General features: G+C 32.6%; 2 protein-coding genes across 2 annotated transcripts; both read left to right on the plus strand.

Annotated features, from left to right (window-relative positions):
* Nucleotides 1-2564: 2564 nt before the first annotated feature.
* LOC139521058 (neuroplastin-like) lies at nucleotides 2565-15466 on the plus strand. The gene is made up of 5 exons (XM_071314303.1): nucleotides 2565-3164; nucleotides 5626-5913; nucleotides 9193-9492; nucleotides 10451-10556; nucleotides 12932-15466. The coding sequence occupies exons 1-5, from the start codon at nucleotides 3104-3106 to the stop codon at nucleotides 13005-13007; spliced, it is 831 nt and encodes a 276-aa protein (XP_071170404.1). The 5' UTR covers nucleotides 2565-3103; the 3' UTR covers nucleotides 13008-15466.
* Nucleotides 15467-18631: 3165 nt separating this feature from the next.
* LOC139521059 (uncharacterized) lies at nucleotides 18632-21803 on the plus strand. Its single transcript, XM_071314304.1, has 3 exons — nucleotides 18632-19029; nucleotides 20176-20322; nucleotides 21394-21803. The coding sequence occupies exons 1-3, from the start codon at nucleotides 18810-18812 to the stop codon at nucleotides 21741-21743; spliced, it is 717 nt and encodes a 238-aa protein (XP_071170405.1). The 5' UTR covers nucleotides 18632-18809; the 3' UTR covers nucleotides 21744-21803.
* The last annotated feature ends 1179 nt before the right edge of the window (nucleotides 21804-22982 follow it).

Consider the following 22982-nt stretch of genomic DNA (forward strand, 5'->3'; position numbering starts at 1 on the left):
TAATGTCACCTGTTTTGTCGCCTTCCTTAGTATATTTTGATTGAGGTTTACTTTGTTTTTGTTTCGCCTTCTTTTTCTTTGGTTTCTTTCCATCGGGATCATTTGTAGCACTATTGTCACTTACATTGTTTCTTTTCTTTCCCTTATTGGGCATATTTCACATATAAAATCATATTTTAGTCTCTCGACTAAAAACCTCGACTGTCCATTACATGTCACGTGATCTAATAAAATACTAGTGTGTAGCCAGGCTTAAGCTTGTAGCCAGGATAATATTACAAAGACGTAGGTACTGCGGCAACTATCACATACAAACCCCGGTATGCAGGTTAAAAATTATGTGTATGTTATATTTTTATATTGTATGAATGGCTACCAGCTACTCATGGACTTCGTCATTGGACATAACTTTGCTCCTTATTATCAGCTTGATTTCACGAAACAACAATATGACTTCTAAAAATCCAGGCTAAAAGTAAAGCGTATGTTTTAAACTCGAGTACGGACCTGCGAATTCGCGGGTATGGTATAGTCTCGATAACGATCTTCATCACCTATCAATATTTTTAGCTTATTTCGACTCCTTACTAATGCTTTTTCGTTTTAATGTATCAATCTTAAATTGTAGATTAAAAAAAAACACCTAGAAGGTACATCCTCAAAAGTTTATATTTTCAATAGATGCAAAATCTAAAGAAGAAAAATAAAAAACAGAATACTGTTATTTCATGTGATGTCCAATTTATTAAAAATGCCTTTTCTTAACATCATTTATTTTGTAATTAAAAAATGTTTTGATATATTTCGTGCTTTTTATTTCTAACCAAGAATTATCATAACAAGAGCTGTGCCTCTTGTTTTAAAACGAGTTCTCCACTTTTAAGAAATTTACATTGTTAATGAATGTAACCGCTTACATTAATTCAACTATTTGCCTCTTGGTTAATTTTATACATTATATTTTCCTATATATGACTGTTCATTTCATATTGTATTAATTCGTTCGAATCATTCCAATTTTTTTCCGTTTCGCACTTTACAGGTACCCCTCTCTTCATGCACTCTTCATGCACCCTTTTTAGTTTTTATTGTTTGGTGAAAACAACTTCACAAATATATAGTATAATATATTCATATCACAACAGACAAGTTTAAAACTCTTGACTTGAATTGTTTGGTCCAAAACAATTTAAAAAATTGGATTTTTTAAATCAAACTTTAATCATTTGAATTGATAAGTGTTACACGGATTGAAATTGCTTTATTTTACGTTGTAACATGTAAAAATAAAAATAAAAATAAATCTTCAGAAATACATCATATAATAAAAGACACGTTTAAAACTCTTGACTTGCCTTATAATATTCGGCATTAGTTAAAACAGAGTTACGACCATCACAAATTTACGTTACGACCATCCTCAACATTTTTGTTTTTTTAGTTACGACCATCATGCTTGAATTTTTGAATGACTATTTTACGAAAAATGGAATGTTTTAATGCATCAAAGTTGGTTTAAATATCACCGAACTGCCGAATAGTATTTATGAGACAAGCGGTTTGGCTCAAACGAACCTTTTAACGCACGAAAATCGGAAAAGAAAACTTGGCCGTAGAGTTGTCTCCCATCTCCGGATGGTCGTAACTTTTAGTTACGACCATCCGCTTACCACCAGTGATGTTTGGGAACATCTTTTAGTCGAACACAATGGTAACCTGCTCATTACAACAGTACTTCAATATATCCATATATAGAGTTTTGCTAACCATCGGGAGTTTATGGTATTAACTGGCAGAACACGTTATAATTATCCGCAATAAATCATTTGTTGCAGCCACTGGATTAAAATTTTCTTTAAATTTCAAAATAAACTTGACATGTGACAGTTTTCACATATAACTTTCGTTTGATATTCCATGGGATTACTGATTAATTATTTCAGCCAAGGATTTGAGTAGTGTTACTATTCTTGTTTGAGCATATTCTATATATTTGTATCATGATTTTCAATTAACACATTACAGGTCCAAAATAGAAAATTATAATTCTATAGCCAGACTTTGTGTAATGTTATCAATCAAACACGTAAATAAAAACATAACAAATATAGTTCGAGAGGGAACCCTATTAACGCATATATATGTCCTTAATTCAAAAATTTAACATATACACAACCTGATTGTGATTAGACCATAACATGAAAAAAAAAACTTTGTCTTCGGAAGAAATGGTAACTATTAAAAATTTCGGCAAATTATGACAGTGCATATGTAACACAATGTTTATGTCTAAAATGTGTCGAAACATAACATTCTGGGACAGATCCAGCCATTTTCAAAAGGGGGGTCCGAACCCATGATGAAGGGGATGGGTGTTGCAACTACAATTAAAAGCATTGATCGTCCGGAAAAGGGGGGTTCCAACCCTCTGAACCTTCTCCCTGGATCCGCCACTGCAACTATTGTATCAAGCAAGACATAAAAAAATGTGAATTTTCAGTGCAAATCGATTGTAGTTTACAGATTTCAGCGATATCGTTATTAATACACATTAATTTTCTTCCATTGATAAGTTTACGATCGATATTCACGATGGTGTCAGTTTGCGTTAATTTGCTCTCATTCATAGGATATTTTAAGCTCGAATCAATACAGTTCTATCCAATATTAACTGGATGTTGATTTATATATAACACGGGACGATATATAACTGTCTTGTAAATTAATAAGTTTTCTCTTACATGTAAATGTCACTTTTAATACATAGCCTGTAGTGTTTTATATTGGTCAGATGTCATCAAAAACACATCAATTGTCATGTATAAAATACAAGTACAATAACGTGCACATGCAAATGTGCAAGTGTTAAGTGTGTATAGATTGATGCGCATAGAGAAAAAAATACAGCGATCATTTCACACCCGAAAATAAACTGGATTAGGGTTACCGCCCCTGATTAATTTTGTGGATTACCCGTGTGTTATGTAGGAGAGATAAAGTGAACTAAGCGGCCGGTCGATATCAAATATAAACAGAGTGAGGAAGAACAGTTTGACGTCACTAAGTAAATGTAGCTTTCTTATCACTCAATAATAATACGAAGATGTTTTACCAATATCATGTTTTTGTAACATTTGGAATCTTGGCTATATCTCTAGTTTCAGGTAAGCTATATTTATACATCAAATGGCTATATAGATTTATGAATTACAGGTAGATATAATACTTCTTTTTATATATTAAAGGGTCAAAGCTTTCAATATCTGATAAATGACCTTGAATAATAAGTTAAATATATACATTCAATAATTATTAAACATGGTACATATATGTAGCAGTGATTTGAATATTAAACATTTGCAAGCCAAATGATTGATTTGTATGTACTACGTTATGAAGAACAGTTTAAAATACTTAAGAAATTCCATATTTGGTTTTCCCCTTTAGTAAACTTATCAACCGATACATGTATTGTATACAGCCCATAACAAGATCATATTTCGTCATTTAAATTTTTCTCTTTAGGCAACCTGTTGTACGGATATATAATATTTTATAGAGAAATCTTCTCGTTAAATCTGTATAAATTCATGTTTGTACGTATACAATAGACCGTCATAACAAGTCAAATAAGAATACTTCAAAAGGATTAAGCGTTCATTTTACCGTTCTTCTGAGCCGTTCTTAAACATGTACATTCTCAAAACATCGTCTAACGACTGACTATTCTTTTCGGATTACGTTTTTACCGTTGATGAAAAATGCGGCTTGTATTTTCTACCGGCACATAGTATACATATACATTTATTTATATTGATCAATTTACATTCCACACACGTACATACGTAGTCATTAACTAATCTCTTAATTACACATCATATAATATTCTGTCTGACAGCACTCGTCATGCAGGTTTGTTCAGTGGAAAAAGTAGTATCTATCCACTCGCTACAATTAGCGAGACAGGGGGGAAATATTCTGATCAGAAACAAACGTTAAATAAAGTGATTAACGGCATCAGTCAGCCTAAAACTTGTCTTTAACTTTCTATTTTGAGAAACTTCTGAAAAAAAGATCAGCGATCGAAACATCTGGAGAAGCAATGACTTTTACCTCCTCATATTTTTCCAGTTTGTAACCTTATGCGAAAATGTTGAGGTTATTTAAGGATTTGAGCGTCACTGATAAGTCTTTTGTAGACGAAACGCGCGTCTGGCGTATACTAAATTTAGTCCTAGTATCTATGATGAGTTTATTTACATGATGAAATGTAGTTAGGGGCTCGAGTTAATGTCATGTGGCTTGAGAACACAATACAGATTCACATCAGATGGACTACAATGTTACATGACAAAAGCATGCACCCAACATAGCTAAACGACAGGTGTAAGATATCACAGTAAGATTCAAACTCATACAAGTCAAGACAAACTGGCAATAACTATAACGTAAAAAAACCCCAGCTTAATTTACAGTTTACAAAAACAACATAGAAAAAAGATCAAACAACACAAACCCGACTTACAAGAGATAATAATACATGCATACACAGGTTATACTCTTAGAATATAATAAAGCAAAAATGGCTACACCTTATACAGTCATTCGTCTACAACATTTTAGCTGATAAAACAACATGTATTTTGAATTATAGTATGTGACCTTGTTTTAACAGTATTTTACACAAAACAACTGCATGATAATAAACGCCTTTACTTTATCAACAGACATATGTGTCTTAAAGACTTTTTACTCGTTAAACTATTAAAGTTTACCTTTTTGTTGACGTATTAAATTTTCAAACCCCTAGTGGAACTAGTGCACAGTTTGAAAATAAAAAAATATTCTTCTTTTTCGTCTTTGGCTTGTTTGCGTCTTCTCTATTGCTATAGACAACAGACAAAACGGCTTACGCGGCACCATAATACGTGTTGAACACTACCGCAATGAAATAAGATAATCTAGCACACTATTTAGAACACAGATCCCTGATTTTAAATTTGTTATACGCATACGGGAGAATGAGTGACTATGAATCTGAATTAAACAGATTAATTATATAAAGACACCATTATTGGAAACAGGCACGGTTTAACAGTTATAGGAAGTGGGTATATTCAAACACACAATTCTGACAACGATGTAAGATGGACATCTGATCACCAACCAAAGACTAGAGTGAGGACTTACACCATAAACAATTCCAATAATTCATTTTAGTCTTATGGACAATAGATTTAAAACCCCAACTTGGAAGGTTGGGCGATATCAACAACGTTAAACCCAATTTCATTCTTTATATACCTGTCCTAATAAAGACAACAGTATTATACCGCTGCTCAATAGTCTTAAACCGATTAAGCGAAAACCAATCCGGGTCACAAAGCAAAACCGAGGAAAACACATCGACTATAAGGAAACAACAGGACAACAGAAACACTGAACTGCTACAAAAACAAACACCAACATACATAGAAACGGACTATTTGATAACAACTGCTAAATTGTTAATTGATTGATATCTTGTTCATTGGTGTATTTGTTCATTGGTATATTGTTCATTGGTATATTGTCCATTGACTTATATATTGTTCACTGATATATTGTTTATTGTTGTCTTTTCAGGAGTTGAAATTGAAGGTATACAGGGAAAGCGCACGTTTTTAGAAGGTGCAGGCATCAATTTGACATGTAGTCATTCCACAAGCACAGATATGAGTAACAAACTGATGTTCTCAATTCCAAGTGTAACTGACACAAATTATACCAAAACCAGAAGTTTTGATGGCATTACTAGATTAAGTACTCTAGTTATAAGTAAAGACAAAGTTATGGAAGGAGACACCGGAACGTACACCTGTAAATTTGATGGGTCACCAGATGAACAATCCGTATCCATTGAAGTGTTCCGAGGTAAGCTGTATATAGTTATTTTCTCAAAATTTAGAGAAGTATCGAAAATGAATTTTGTAATGTTGTTTTTAGATTTATCTCGATTAAGATAAAATTAGATATATCTTAGTATGTATTTTAAATGTTAAGTAACTGTCACCATTATTGTTGAAATGTTAAGAAGTAAACATATAAACCAGGAGAAAATATTTATATGCGTGATCAGGTATATTATCTGCCACTTATTTGTTACAGATAACATATTTGATATGCCTTGGTGTTTATTAATAGCGACAATTGCATTCATCTCACATATGATTAAACGCCTCTAGATTTGAGTTGATCGCATAGCACACCACTAGTGTTTTTTATGTATAATACCAGCTATTTCACATATAGAATATTTAAAAGTCTCGAAATACACCAAATCTCCTCACCGGTCTAGTATAGACATTAGACATTATTATTATTATTATTATTATTATTAGACATTATTATTAGACATTATTTTTATTAAACCAATCATGGGCCCTTGTCGGGCAAGATACAAAAACATCATACAATGATTATATAAACATTAGTGAAATACACAATATTATAAGTAATACACAAATAATTAAAAACCAATTCTTCAGAGAACAATTGAAGGTCTTTCCACCTCGATAATAAGAATGAAATTTAAAAAACGATGTAATGTGGTAAATCAAACTGATATAAAAAAATAAGATTATTAGGTTTATGCAGAAGACTTTTAATTGTTTTATAATGAACCAGAAAGAATTTTTAGCAAAGGTCAAAATCTAGAACGTCAAAATGACCTTTGACCTTGACCTCAATTACAAGGTCATAGGTCAGTGATCTCAAATCAAAAGACCCCAGGTCAATCATTTGTATGGTTGTGAAGAAATAATGATTTGAAATTCATAAGGGGAGAAAACTCCTATAAGGGTTAACCAAAACACTTCGACTGAAATAGGTTGAAGTTGCGCCTTTTTGTAAACAGTAATTTGACAAACAAATCATATCATTAACTGTAACAGTTTCTTTTGAATAACGATAACAAGCAAAATTCAAAATTTATAACATGACCTTGATCTCAATTTCAAGGTCATAGGTCAGTGAACTCAAAACAGAAGACCGGAGGTCAATCACTTGTATGGTTGTGGAGAAATACTGATTTGAAATACATAAGGGGAGAAAACTTCTATAAGGGTTAACCAAAACACTTTGACTGAAATAGGTTAAAGTTGCGCCTTATTGTAAACAGTTATTTGGCAAACACATCATATCATTTACTTTCACAGTTTCTGTGGAATAACGATAACAAGCAAAATTCAAAATTTAAAACATGACCTTGACCTTTGACCTTGACCTCAATTTCCTTCAAATGGACCAAGGATTTCATATTAAAAAACTGTAGGCCTCTACGACTTATAACGTATGAATTTATCCAACAAATCGACTATCTTAAATTTTCAAAGGGAAATAACTCCCATAAGATGGCTTCCGATCACTCAAGTCAAAATAAAACAAATCATTCTCAAGAGCAGACGAACAATTTGGTGAAAACAGTTTGCTAAAATCTTTTACGGTTTTAGAGATATAGCGATAACAAGAAAAAAGGGACGTGGGGAGATAACTCCTATAAGAATAAGTGTTTGGTCACACAGGGTGAGTTTTGATTCCCCCATTGCTGTACAACATTATTGGCCAAAAAATCCATTCGATATGTTGTAACACAAAAAAGCATCTCAGACGGCAGAAGAAAAAAAAAATAATCAGAAGAAAAGCAAAAGGTCTTTCCACAAAAAGTGGAAAGACCTAATAAATTGATGATATGAGCAATGTAGGATATAATTAAGGTAAGAGGCATTGAGTGCAACGAGGTCGATTTAATATTAAAAGAATATGATATAAAGTTTATTAATACGGAAACAAAAAGTAAAAATAGAACCAGGAATATAGTATCTCATTCTGCAGTAGTTCTCCTCATTACCAGTGCACAGCAGTGAGGGACTTTTACATCACAACAATGCAAAGGTCATCAAGGGGAGATCCTTCAGAACTAGCTACAGATACATGAGATAACTCCAATAGTGATTCTCCTCATGATTAATGCACAGCAGCAAGTGTTGACATTGCTACTGGGCAATATTCATCGAGGGACGGTGCTCTAGAACTCACTATAGAGAAAATATAAAGTTCAAATTACAAGTAGTAGAGGGAGATAAATCCCATTAACACTTTTCATATTTCTTAATGAACATACATAATTCTGATAATAAATTCTCATCTTCATTATTCATTAACCATATCAGTTTTTGGTTAAGGTCAAGATTTTTAAAATTCTTGCAGCAATTATTTATCATTGTTATCATGTCTTTCCTTTCGTCTGATAAACTATCACAGTTGAAAAGAAAATGTGTTTCATCTTCGACCTCATTACTACAACATCTCTTACAAATTCTATTGTGTCGGGGAGTATTACTATATCTACCTCTTTCTATAAGTAAATGGTGAGCAGATATGCGAAATCTTGTTAGACTCCGTCTATCTTCAAATTTTTTAACAATATTAAGTATATAGAGAATAATACATGGGGAAATCCGTATCACATTCCGTATCGTCCAGAGACACCAATGTTAGCCCGAGGGGTGATATTGGTCGAGGTTCAGTAACCGCGATTACTCTCAAATCGTACTTCTGTGTTGATACAATTTGTAAAGCTTTTTTGTTATTTCATGTTAACGTATGTAGTGTTATATCTCGTTTCTCGATTTATAATATATACCAGCTTTGATAAGTGTTTGGTATGACTATACATTTTCACATCTGTTCTCGTACTATTAAAAACAAAATTATTTATTTTTGTAAAAAAAAAATTCCGTTCCCCCTACTGTATACCTTACAACAAAACCGTTTTTTTTTACCTGTGTTCATTATTCTATTTGGCGGCATTTTTATACAATGTTTTGTCAACTTGTTTGTCTTTTCCTCGACTATAGAGTTTTCATAACGGTGTCAGTTTCTCTGTGATATGCATGCGAGATTTCCGCGAGATTTAAATGTCCCCTTGATATCTACCGTCCGACTCTTTTTTGTTTTTGTAAAATTATATTCATTTGTTTCTGTGAGAAATACCTCATAACTTGGAATTTGTATATGTAAATTGGTTGTCACATTTTTTTAAATAATACATCATATTTTTCTGTAAAAAAATATATAATACTCTAGAAATTACAAGTCTTAAAATAATTCAAGATTTTATTTCTATATAAAATGATCATAATATATTTCCAGATACGAAAGAAAAAGATCAAAAGAATTTCAAGACGACCTCTAGTGTTTACACAGAAGGAGAAACACTTACACTGGTATGTCCAATATTAAGTGCATTGATGGCTAACGTCACGTGGTCAAGAGACGTAACTCCTGCATTGGATATGGTTGAGCGGGCAAGTTATTCTGTGCATGGTACAACAACAACAAATGGAAAATTAACAATAACAGATCTTATACCAGAAGACCGAGGACATTATATGTGTACAGCTAAATGGTACTCAGGAGAAGCTACATTCAAACACTTAGTTCGGGTGAAAAGTAAGTCAATAGATATAAGATGTGGCATGAATGCCAATTATGACAACTCTCCGTCCAAGTCACAATTCGTAAAAGTATTGCCCTTAACACGCAGCCTCGGATCGCACCGAACAGCAAACAATAAAGCGCCCAAAAAATGACTAGTGTAAAACAATCCAAACGGGAAAACCAACGGTATAATCTATATAAAAATCGAGAAACACATATGAACCAATCTAACAAACGACAACCACTGAACATCAGGTTCCCGACTAAGGACATACAAATGCAGCGGGTTTAAACAAGTTTGTTTTATTGGATTCTTTTTTTTTTCAATTTTTATCATAAACTATGGAAATTTTTTCGAGTAATTGGCACACATGTTAAGTTCCGATCGTTTTGTGGAAATTGGATTTTTTTTCCTTTTTAGTTATAGATAATTTTCAAGTATTTGATACAAGGATTTTTAATTTACAGCAACGTTGTTTGATTGGATGATACGAGGAACAAATCCTCAATAACAGTAAAAAAAAAACTGAAAGAAAATTATAGAAAACAATATTAACCCATTTTTAGTCTTTTTTTCAAACATTTAAACTTGCGCATTACCTGTGAATGAGACTATCATGTTGTTAAGCATATGCTTTCTTTCAATTTGTATGTAAGTATTTTTTTAAAGTTTTAAGAAAATAATACGGACTTCGTTGCATATTAATAAAGTATGCATTTCATATGAAACAAAATGATCTGTGAATATTCATTACACTTGTGTTACTGATTGTAACGACTTTGCCAATGCATTTTCAATCGGTATGAATTGAAAGCTAATTTAGAGTAAAACTTAATGATATGTGGATTGTTGGTGGCATAACGTCCAGTGACAAATATTTCGGCATGTTCAGGACGATAAAAGTTAATGAAAAATGATCTTTTTATGATGACTGTTTACCATATTTCATGTAATTTGTTTTACTTCCAGGTCGACTCGCACCTTTATGGCCAGCCATCGGTATAATAGTGGAAGTTTTAGCTTTATTTTTGATTATCATCCTTTGTGGCAGGAAGAAAAAGGACTCCGCACCATTGTAAGTTATCTATAAGTAGCCTTCCACATGTAAATCATCCTGTTTATAGTTCAGGTTTTAATTCCATTTTATTTATATACCCCCGCTTTGAAAAAAGGGGGGTATACTGTTTTACCTCTGTCTGTCCTTCCGTCAGTCCGTCAGTCCATCAGTCCATCAGTCCATCAGTCCGTCAGTCTGTCAGTCAGTCCGTCCCATGAATATTTTTCGTCACATTTTTCTCAGGAACTACACTACCAGGATTTCTGAAATTTGGTTTCAGGCTTGATATAAGTCAGCTATACTGTGTGATGCGTTTTCAGATTCATCACTCGATAACTTCCTGTTTACCGAACACTTACCATTTTACATTATTATTATCCAGTTGCCTCCAGATGCATATTTGGACGGGGGTATCATCAGTGAGCAGAAGCTCACAGTTTCACTTGTTATTTTTATTGTTTTTATCTACTCTTCGTCGTCTGTATTACTTTCACTGAAGAGACATTAATTGTCGAAGTACTGTACGCATCTAGTGCAGAAAAAAATGGAACCGTTTACGTTAATATAAAAACGTGATTGAATCGTAAAAGTTAGATTGCCGACTCAGACTGTCTGTATCAAACGTGTTTCTTGAAAAAATATCCTTGGCTGACGTCTATTTTGTGGACTATTATATATAGCAGTTTGTGACTCAATCTAATTAAAATATTGATCTCTGATTACGTTATACTACATACTTCATATGTAGTATAACGTAATCAGAGATCAATATGTTAAATCTAATTAAAATATTGATCTCTGATTACGTTATACTACATACTTCATATGTAGTATAACGTAATCAGAGATCAATATTTTAATTCATATGTAGTATAACGTAATCAGAGATCAATATTTTAATTAGATTGTTTGTGACTTTGGATGTCAGAGTGAAGTCCGTATACAAAACATGGATTTATCCGACTCGGACTTGCATGGGGTAACAAGTTTCTGTCATAAAATTGTGAAGATCTATTGCTAAGAAGATAAACATGCATAATAATTGTGACTTTTTAGCTCACCTGGCCCAAAGGGCCAAGTGAGCTTTTCTCATCCCTTTGCGTCCTGCGTCCATCGTCGTCCGTCGTCGTTAACTTTTACAAAAACCTTCTCTGAAACTACTTGACCAAATTTAACCAAACTTGGCCACAGTCATCATTCGGGTATCTTGTTTAAAAAATGTGTCCGGTAGCCCGGCCAACCAACCAAGATGGCCGCCACGGCTAAAAATAGAACATAGGGGTAAAATGTAGATTTTTGCTTATATCTCTGAAACCAAAGCATTTAGAGCAAATCTGACATGGGGGGGGGGGGGGGATTGTTTATTAGGTCAAGATCTATCTGCTCTGAAATTTTCAGATGAATCGGAGAACCCGTTAATGGGTTGTTGCCTCTAAATTGGTAATTTTAAGGAATTTTTGCCGTTTTTGGTTATTATCTTGAATATTATCATAGATAGAGGTAAACTGTGAACAGCAAGAATGTTCAGCAAAGTAAGATCTACAAATAAGTCTCACGATCAAAATGGTCAATTGACCCCTTAAGGAGTTATTGCCCTTTATAGTCAATTTTTAAATTGTTTTCGTAAATTTGTAATCTTTTACAAAAATCTTCTCATCTGAAACTACTAAGACAAAATGTAACCAAACTTGTCCACAATCATCATAAGAGTATCTAGTTTAAAAAATATGTCTGATGACCCTGCCCACGAACAAAGATGGCAGACATGGCTAAAAATAGTACATAGGATAAAATGCAGTTTTTGGTTTATCTCTGAAACAGAAGCATTTAGAGCAAATCAGACTGGTGGCAGAAATGTTCATCAGATTTAGATATATCTGCCCTGAAATTTTCAGACAAATCAGACAACCAAGTGTTGGGTTGCTGGCCCTGAGTTAGTAATTTTATGGAAATTTTGCAGTTTTTTGCTATTATCTTAGATATTATTATAGTATCTAATGATATCTTATACTATAAATTATGATTTTAACTTATTTTACACGATTTCCAAAGCATCAGTAAATACAGGTGAGCGACACAGGCTCTTTAGAGCCTCTAGTTTAAGATAAGATGCAGACCATCACGTTCTCCGTATGATTCGTTATCCTTATAGTTCAAAATCAGACAAAATTGAAATAATGTTTTATAAAATATATGAGAAGAACATAACCTGCATCATGCCTTTAGCAATTGTTTATCAATGCTCTTCAACTTTGTACTTTATTTTGCCTTTTTAACATGTGTTTATTCGAGTGTCAATGATGAGTCTAAATGTAGACGAAACGCGCGTCTGGCGTAAATATAAAATTTCAATCCTGATATTTATGATGAGTTTATTTATTCTCTTTTTTCAGAGCTCCACCTCCATCTACCTCTGAGAGTAACGAGAAAGGAGGAAATCGTAGAAAATACGTCACAACCTCAACGTGAATTAATTTATGTTTTAAATGACAAAATATTGGGAGGGTTTTTAAAGAATGGGGATTCAGCTTTTTACTTTTATAATTTGGTTACAAAGCTATCATTAAAGAAACTGTACTATTATTAAATACTTCAATACTGTTATTTATTATAAAGCAATAATCATAGAGGCACTGAGATTTTTTTTAAATGGTATGAATTTAATATGCATGTAATGTGAACGAGATTTTCTTTAAATGGTATAAGTTTAACATATATATTTGTAATATGAACGCAAACATTTGAATTGTGTAGATATGAGAAACAAGCTTTGGGTAAGCGAGATTACACTGTTGATAAATACACCCACGAGAATGTGTCTGATGTATATATCCAGCAGTCATATCCCCCTCTTTTTAAAGACATAATTGAGGTACTAAAAGGGATATGAATATTACAACATAAACTTCTCTAGATAATTAAGAGCCGACGAGAACAAAAGTCATCAACACTTTCATGCAGCATGTAAATATTTCAACTGAACGAAACAGAACACACTTCATATTGTACTTCAATTAAGAGTGAAATAAGTAACTTGTAACACCTAAATGTAGCTCTGATAATATCTCAGGGTTTCTATTGGATGTGTTATTCATTTGAACGGCTATGTTGTTACAAAGGAAATCCTAGCAGAAAGATCAACATTATTGGATTTTTTATTGAATTACATTCTTTTACTTTACAATTTGCCTGTGTGAATATTGCTTCTATTCCAATACACAGAATGCATATTGATTGGGAAAAGAGTTAACTATCAGTGGACTGGAAAACAGTTATTTTACATTTGCCTGTACAAATTGATTCAGACTCGGTTGTATATATACAAATGTTTTTGTAGTGAAAAAAAAACCAGCTATTGCATCATAGTTTGTGATTCGGCTGATTGAGAGTGAAATGTTTATTTTATTTCTTGTATTGTTGTAACTGCTGATTTTCATGTTTGTTAGAAGTTAAAGTTTATGTGTCTGTAATCCGAGAATAATAAAATGTACACTGCATCTCAAATAACTCTTTTATATCAAAAAAATGTCTTCGTTGTAAAAATTTAATAAAATATTGGATTTCCAAACTGAATATTCAAGAAATATACGGAATAGTTGTCCAAATTTTTAGAAAATAATAGGTTTCTAATACTCTATATCATAAATAATACTATAAGAACACGTGATATATATTAGTTATTTAGTGGCATTTCTTATTAGAAATTTTTGATATACTTTTGACATTTTAGAAATTACTTTTTTGAAGGAAAAAACCCTGTTGCTACTGTTGTAACTTAAACATCGATTGTTGACATTTTGTGACATTTTCTCCGTTGTGTTTACTTGTTTTATCTTCAATAAAGGGAACAGACGTAGAGTGTACGAAAACACGAATGCGCGATATGAAACATATAGGGGTAGAGTAAGACTTTCTTGTAAGCTAAAAAAGTCAGCATAACACACATGTTTGATACCAATGTAAGGTTTGTCTTCATAGAGTCAGATTGGTCAACATTTAGACCTAAATGTGAAAACGTTATATGTAATGTGAATTTTATACTTAAGTTATTGTTTCTATTGTGGAAATTCTTACTGTTAAGAGTGCTGTTGCTTAAGTATTTTGTTTATGTCTCTATTGTACATGCTCTGACAGTGAATGAAAGAAACTTGTAATGTTTATCTGATGTAGTTGGGATATTTATTAATTTTATTTATTCATTTGCACTCCATTTTTATTTTTATAGTATGAAAAATACTGGAAATTTATTATGACTGAAATCCCCCGAAAAGAAACTCAAATGTCTACTTGCAGATCAGACCTGACTTACTAGTAATGTATTTTTATTTTGTGGCGGGAAATCTTTTTTATAAATTAGAGTTATCTCCCTTTTATTAGAAAAAATATGTTGTTACAAAAACCTCTCTGTTTTTAAGCGACATACAGGGTACGAGTTGTGATTATTTAACCTAACAATACAACAACTACTAGTTGAAATATTGAACAAGAAATCCATTTTATTGGAAAGTGTTCTTGTAAATAAAAATGGACGGTAACATATTTGAAAACATGAATTTTGCAATTGCCCACATGTACAGAGATGTTCATGACACATGTTGACGTCCAAGCCAATTTGCTAAAACGTTTAAAATTTACAGGTGAGGTCTTTCTATTATCAAAGGTCATATAGGGAAATATTGAGGTAAATTATAGAACAACTCGTTTCAAGTTTTATATGCAGAGTTTGTTGAAACATTTTACATTTGTCATTTTTTTGTGTATTTCAATATCGAAGAAATGATGCAACATGTTTTAGCTTTATTGTTAGAAATTTTATTATGAATAGTTGTTTTTATTGTAAGAAATGTTTGTATATGCATTTTACCCGTTTTGATTGCAAAATAGACTAATACTGTTTTTATTTCTCAAATAAAAAGAAATTTTATTTATTTGTTTTTTTGCAATTTTTAGATGAAATATGTATAATCGTAGACATATACTATTAAAATTGACTCAGAGCATATATCACAGAAGTAATAACAAAATTAAGCATATATTATAGAAGTAATAACAAAATTAAGCATATATCATACTGTGATAACACATATATCATAGAAGTAATAACAACCATACTTCGAAGGATAGACGGCCCATCGCTGCAGGAATATAAGTCACAAAAATATAACAAATAATCTACAAAACACTATACATTCCATATCAGGAGCTCCAGAGGTCTCCCATTACAGAATTCAGAAAGGCTTATTCAGTAGTTCATATAATTGTGTCCCTTTTTCGCGATCAAATGGAAAAAGGAGATGAAAGAGAAAGAAAAAAAAAGCCAGGTAAAAAATATATAATATAAAGTTAAGAAGGTGACGTCAAAGTTAAGAGAACTTACGATTACTGTACGGCCTGCTACGATCACGGTGGAAAATCCATACCGCTCGCAAAGTAATCTTTATAAAAAAAAAAGCCCAGAATTGACAAATGAAATGCACAAAACAAGAAACGAAAAACAAATATAATGATATAACAAAAAACGACAGTGAGTCATAAGTGATGAGATAATGTGACTTTTTGGTTTTCTATCAATTTCAATATGAACGTACATTTAGTATGTTATAAACATTTAAGTAAGGAGCCTGTGATTCAGTGGTTGTCGTTTGTTTATGTGTTAATTATATATTTGTTTTTCATTCATTTGTTGTACATAAATAAGGCCGCTAGTTTTTTCGTTTGAATTGTTTTACATTGTCATTTCGGAGCCTTTTAAAGCTGAGTATGCGGTATGGGCTTTGCTCGTTGATGAAGGCCGTACGGTGACCTTATGTGGTATGGGCTTTGCTCGTTGTTGTAGGCTGTTCGGTGACCTATAGTTGTTAATTTCTGTGTCATTTTGGTCTCTTCTGGAGAGTTGTCTCAACATGGCAATCATACCACATATTCTTTTTTTTTGTAATCAATAAATTTTATAAAAGATTTAATGACTGGAGAATTTCAGAAAAGGTATCAAATGTTGACATGAATAATTTAAGCGCTTATCTGTATATTATGAACATTCATTACTATATAAATAAAGTGTATTTACTTTCAATTCTAAGTTTGCTAATCGATCCATGGTGGTCATCGATATAGTATACAGACCCTCTCTATTTAATAAAATCTGTGACCGCTGTGGATAGTAAACTTGAAAATGATAGGCTATTAGCAGATAGAATTCTGAAAATACACTTTATTCGTAGTAAATGTATGACTCATGTATGTTCAAAGTATACAGAAAAGCGCAAACCGGAAGTCTAATCTGACTTAAAATTTTGTCCAATGACGGGACAATATCCGGATGCCCCTTTCCTCGTTATTCTCCTAAAAAAAACTCAATCAGAATAATTATACGAATGGATGACAAATGCGACAATGCACTGTACCTATAGGACACAGAGGCGTGTTAATTAATTTATTGTGGAAAGAAGAGAAGCGACACACAAAGTTTTATAGTATAGATTTTATAGTACAGATGCATAGAACCCTAGTCACAAAGTTCTCCATCTTCAGAAACATTCTGAATAGGCCATTCAATTTAAAGTACGCCATCTCTGGAATAATTCTAATTCAGACTGAATAGTAACCTTATCACAAAGTTCGCCATTTTGGGAAAAAATCTGCACAGGACTGAATAGGAACCACATTACAAAGTTCGCCATCGAATGAAACATTATGTATAGGAGTCTATAGGACCATCATCACAAAGTTCGCCATCTTAAGGAAAATTCTGAATAGGACTGAATAGGAACCTCATTACAAAGTTCGCCATCTTGAAACATCTTACCATCGGAAACATTCTGAATATGACACTCATGACAAAGTTCGCCATCTTATGAAACATTCTGAATAGGACACTCATGACAAAGTTCGCCATCTTATGAAACATTCTGAATAGGACACTCGTGACAAAGTTCGCCATCTTATGAAACTTTCCGAATTGTACGTGTTAGGACCCTAATCATCTTCGGGAACATTCTGACCAGTACTACGTCATTTAAAAAAAAATTGATTAGCAATATCCTTATTCACCAATTTCTCCATCTTCAGGAATATTCTGACCAGTACTTCGTCATCTTTAAAAAAAAAATGGTTAACAATATCCTTATTCACCAATTTCTCCATCTTCGGAGACAATTTGTATTGGAGCTCTGTTTGCCAAGTTCGCCATAATCACAAACCTTATGAATAGTATTTGTATTTGCCATCTCCAGAAACATTCTGAACATTACTACGAGTAAAACAATTTCGACAATCTGATTAGGACCTTTGTTCGTGAAGCTCGACATCTTCGGAAACATTCTGAAAAGGAACCCTGCTTTCCAAGTTCGACACCAATGGAAAAACAACAGCAATGTATAACCAACAACATCTGAATTACAAATTTAATTCCTAGCTTGGACGACATTTCTTTTGAAAAAGGAAGAACATCTTAATAGTTATGTTGTTTAGATTTCGATAAGCATTGCTTAGTTACGCCGTTCAAATAATCGGACTTTACACCATTTAACAATAAATAGCAATGGTACATATTTTTATCTGTGCTGTTCTGCACTATTGAAAGCTTCCTCCTTGTGGTATTCAATTCACCAGAAAGACAACCGAAATAGTCTAAAGTAAAAACATTTTTTTTCTAAAACATCCCAATGACGATTAGGAGTATCACCAAAATCTAGTTACGCTTATATTTAAGAAATCCTAAATTTCAGTTACGCGCAATGAAGCATGTTTTTTTTTTATCTATTGCGCTGTTCTGCACTATTGTAGTTTTTTTTTATAAAAAAGAAAAAAAATCAGGTGGACAGCGGATGGAATAGTTCTATTCTGTTTCTAAATATTATTCTATACAAAATTTCAACTAACACACTACCAGCAAATCGATGTATTAACGGTAATATTTTAATTTTTTGGGCGCTAAATTGGTGGATTATAATTCTTCACATTTTCAATGCTTTGTTTAAATCAGATGTGCAGTGAATCGTTTGACGGTTTGTTTTACAACGGTAAAGCATATCATTGGATTGTGTGGCGTTTCGTCTTACAAATGTTAAAAGCGTATCTCTGAATTGTTATTTATTATCAAAATTCATTAATTGTTAAAGTATTTGATATTACAACGACTTCTTAAATGTAATAACCCAGTGAACCTATATATCTGGAACGGCAACATTAGAATTGATTACGATTTGGAAATCTTCAAACATTGAGGCCTAAATAAGAGATTCACTTTTTTCCATATAATTCACATTAGTCATGGGATGCTGTAGTGGTGCTTCCGGTTGGTCCAAGATAGGACTTCTATGCGCCGTATGTGCATTTGGGCTCCAGGCAGCTGGCTATGTGACAAATAATTGGATGGTATACAATACAGTACTTGATCTTAATGATCTTCGTGTTGGGTTATGGTGGTTTACCAACTGTTCGGCTGAAATAAGTTGTTTTTCAGTGCTTACACCGGCTTCCTATAAATCGTGTAAGTATGAAATTTCACCTTTTTTAAATGAATCAAAAGTAAAAGAGTACTGGTATAACAAACATACTGAACTCCAAGGCAAATTCAAAAAGGGTAAGTACAAAAAAAAACTTGACAAAATCAAACGCTATCGATCAACGGTACAAGTGAAAAACAACTGCCATATTCCAGACTTGATACAGACATTTTCGGAAGAAAATAGTCTGTTTGAACCTGTAATTCCTGATTTTATAGCTAGCAGAACCTCCCAACTGTATAACAGTTGTTTATAGTATCGTTATATTGACAATATTGGAAAAGCAACCCAAATTTTGTTAAGAATTTTTTTAATTTTCTGCCAATACCTTTCACAACTTTTGATCTTGTATATATTTAAATATATTTGAATCACAAAAATACTGAACTCAGAGGAAAATCAAATCGGAAAGTCCCTAATCACATTGCAAAATCAAATGAAAAAATACATAAAAACGAATGGACAACAACTGCCATATTCCTGACTTGGTACAGGCATTTTCAAATGTAGAAAATGGTGGATTAAACCTGGTTTTATAGCGCTAAACCTCTCACTTTGTACGACAGTCTCATCAAACTCCGTTATATTTACAATGATGCGTGAACTAAACAGACATAATGAATAAAATAGTCAAAATATGGGTACAGCAGTCATCATCGTGTTACAATTTTAAAAGAAACAATTTCGCACGTCTGACGTCAGAAAATTTATACGTCACATATTTTTGTCGTTCAATGTTTATACAAACAATTTTAAAATTTCACATGGGCAATGTTAGCATACAGGGTTAAAAAGCAAAAGTATTTAAGAATTAAATCAGAAATAGACCGAGATTAAAAATAGTCCAAAAGTTCTATAGAATTTATAAGAATCCACAATTGGTTCATTCCACTACGTGTTTAAATAATTTTGACGTTTGTGGTTCCACGTATTTTTTAATTTAAAATAGAAATATAACATAATGACATATATTTAGTGTTGTATCTCGAAACACTCTCTTTTGTTAAAATTGTCTCTCTTGCAACCACATCCTATCTCCATAATTCTATATCTATATATTTCTTTAAACCAATTAAATACACATGAAATTGAAAGAAAAAAAAGTTACAATTAATATCATACTTTTACAGTAACATTCACATTGACTGTGGGATTTGAAGGTGGATGTGCTGGATTGCTACTGGTAGCGATGATCATGTATTGGTGTTATGTAGCGGCAGATTGTAGTAGAAGGCGTGGAATGGCAGCTGCCATTATTATATTTCTTGTCTTAGCAGGTATTAAAATCCTTCTGTTCCCCATACATCTTTACGTAATATGTATGTATATATTGGTGATAAGGTAGGTCAAGGCTTATGTCTGCCTGGCATATTGTAAAGTTACCAGTCTGTCTGCCTATTATTAAACATTGTTCGCCTCTAAATAGATATTGGTAAGTAGAATGAAATTCAAAACAGTGTAGCTGTGGCCATTGATTGACACATTAAAATCATCCATTGACTGGGACAATTTACGTGAACGTTTGTCTGTAACGACCACTGTTCACGACGTACCTACGATAGACATTTAAACTGTGGGGTCACCAAAGGTTTCTTAACGCCTTTAATTATAAAATAATTCGAAAAACTAATCAGGAATAACCTTTGTGTTTTGATTTATATAATTGATATAAATCAAAATATCGTATTATTTCTGATTGATTTTTCGAATTACTTTATTTAGGTGTTGAGAACCTTTGGTGACCCCATAGTTTAAGTGTCTTTAAAAAGTACATAGTGAGCATTGGTCGTTACATACAAACGTTCACCTAAATTGTCCCAGTCAATGGATGATTTTAATGTGTCAATCAATGGCCACAGCTACACTGTTTTGAATTTCATTCTATTGTCTTTGTATTGTTGACTGATTGACGTATAACCCACCCATCTTTCCCTTTCTTTTTTTTTATAAACAACAATCCACAAAACACAACTCGGAAGAGATATAAAAGAACGAACCCAACCAAACAAATGGGATGTATGTGTTAGGGGCGTTAGGTGATGTACTATAAACCTAAACATCACAAAACGTGAGATTCGTAAAGTTTCGTAGAAACCGTTCTATTTTAAGATAAAAAAAAATATATAAATGCATTCACTGGATAGTATTCACAACACTACTGCCCTGTAAATCACATGTAAACAGTCGATTTTTGCTAGAGAACAAACTAACAAATGAAATCCATGTAACAAACAATAAGATCGCCAATATATTTTAGAGCTATTTTCCTAATGCGAGTAGTTTAAAGGTTTGGTTTGCTTGCCATGTAGAAACTGTATCTCTTACGTAAATTGTTCTTTCTGTTTCAGTGTGTAGTTCAGCAGCTGGATTGGTACTGTGGGTCTTACAAATAGATTTTCCTTACTACGTTGCATGGTCAGCTGGACTTTCAGTTGTAGCTACTGCATTTGCACTCATAGCAATGCTTTGCCTAGTTCCAGATCTTAAGGAATATCCATACGAAAAGTTACGCAAGAGGCCGTCAAACAATAAACGTCCTATGCCTCTTGAAAGACAGACGGTGTACACGAAACATGGTACGGACAAAAAGAAGGGGAGCTCACTTGGCACTGATTATACACAACGTAATTCATATGCAGATGTCAAAAGCAGTCGGGACTTTGGATACGATTATGGTGCACGTGACTTTTATGTTTAAAATTGACGTTTTCTAGATTGACTGTATGAACATCTAAATGAAATAAAGACGTCAAATAAACTTTCGTTACAAATATTTCAGCCATAATCCATTAGTTTCGCCTGTCACAGATTTTTTATATTCTCTATTGGTCAGTAGCGATTAATACTGGTATCAGTAGATGTCAGGCTGTTTTATCTACTGTCTAAATAAAGTATACATCGACATATTATGTGTTTATAATTATATTCTATTCCTGTAAGTGTAGATTGGAAGTCTAAACTAAAATCCAGAGATTTTTTGAACAATTTGCCAAAATGTAGATACTTTACTTGGCTTTCTCAAATACAATAAAAGGGGGATTTTATTTCAGCTATATATATACATGTGCAAAATTGTCAGATTTTGTATATGTTGTTCATGGAAAACACAATATTGTGTGATAAAAAGAAAACCTAACCATAGAATGTTTAGATAAAAACTGAGAAGAGAACTCTCACAATAGGCTTTCAAAATACAAACAAACAAACGGTGACCTACAGTTGTTAAATTCTGTGTCATTTGGTCTCTTGTGGAGAGTTGTCTCATCGGCTATCATACCGCATCTTCTTTTTTCATATATACAAACAAAAATTGGGCACGCCACTTTAAATGTTTTCTTTCTATACAACAAAATAAAACAAAATACAAGTAGGTAAATTCACAACACATTTCAGTATAAAAGAATATGCTATCTGAGTAATATCCCCTTAGAAATTGAATCAAAAACAATTCATTCTGTATTTGTAAAAATCAGTCGCAAAAATATAAACACATCATTTTCTTCATATAATGAAAAGTCTAAACAAGTGAATGACATACTTCTCTAAAAACATGCACTTTTCATTAGACTATATCTGATATTTTACAATCCAAGATGGCAAAATCTGTAAGTTGTGCTCATTCTTGTCAATTTGAACTTTGTTGTAAGTCCTACGAGTTTCTTCTTTTATTTCTAATCTTATTGATTTGACTCTTTCAGTTTTTTATAAGTATTTAAGATGTTGATCGATGTGAAACAGCAATCGATCCATCCATTTATTCTTGTGAGTTTGGATATAAGGTTTTATAACATTTGGTTGCGAAAACTGAAGTTACAGTGCGAGCACGTCACATTTTTTCCCCCTCTTTTATAAAGGAACATGAATCAAGAACCGAAAATGTAAACTTGGTCTATGTTTAGTGGTAATAAGCTTCATAACATTTGAGTGAGGCATTAAA

Source organism: Mytilus edulis, chromosome 4, assembly GCF_963676685.1.
Source record: "Mytilus edulis chromosome 4, xbMytEdul2.2, whole genome shotgun sequence".
Taxonomy (NCBI): Eukaryota; Metazoa; Mollusca; class Bivalvia; order Mytilida; family Mytilidae; genus Mytilus; species Mytilus edulis.

Coding starts and splice junctions, on each gene's coding strand:
- LOC139521058 (XM_071314303.1), top strand. CDS start 3,104: ATGTTTTACCAATATCATGTTTTTGTAACATTTGGAATCTTGGCTATA. Junction 3,165..5,625: donor GGCTATATCTCTAGTTTCAG/GTAAGCTATATT, acceptor TTGTCTTTTCAG/GAGTTGAAATTGAAGGTATA. Junction 10,557..12,931: donor AAAAAGGACTCCGCACCATT/GTAAGTTATCTA, acceptor CTCTTTTTTCAG/AGCTCCACCTCCATCTACCT.
- LOC139521059 (XM_071314304.1), top strand. CDS start 18,810: ATGGGATGCTGTAGTGGTGCTTCCGGTTGGTCCAAGATAGGACTTCTA. Junction 19,030..20,175: donor ACCGGCTTCCTATAAATCGT/GTAAGTATGAAA, acceptor ATACTTTTACAG/TAACATTCACATTGACTGTG. Junction 20,323..21,393: donor TATATTTCTTGTCTTAGCAG/GTATTAAAATCC, acceptor TTTCTGTTTCAG/TGTGTAGTTCAGCAGCTGGA.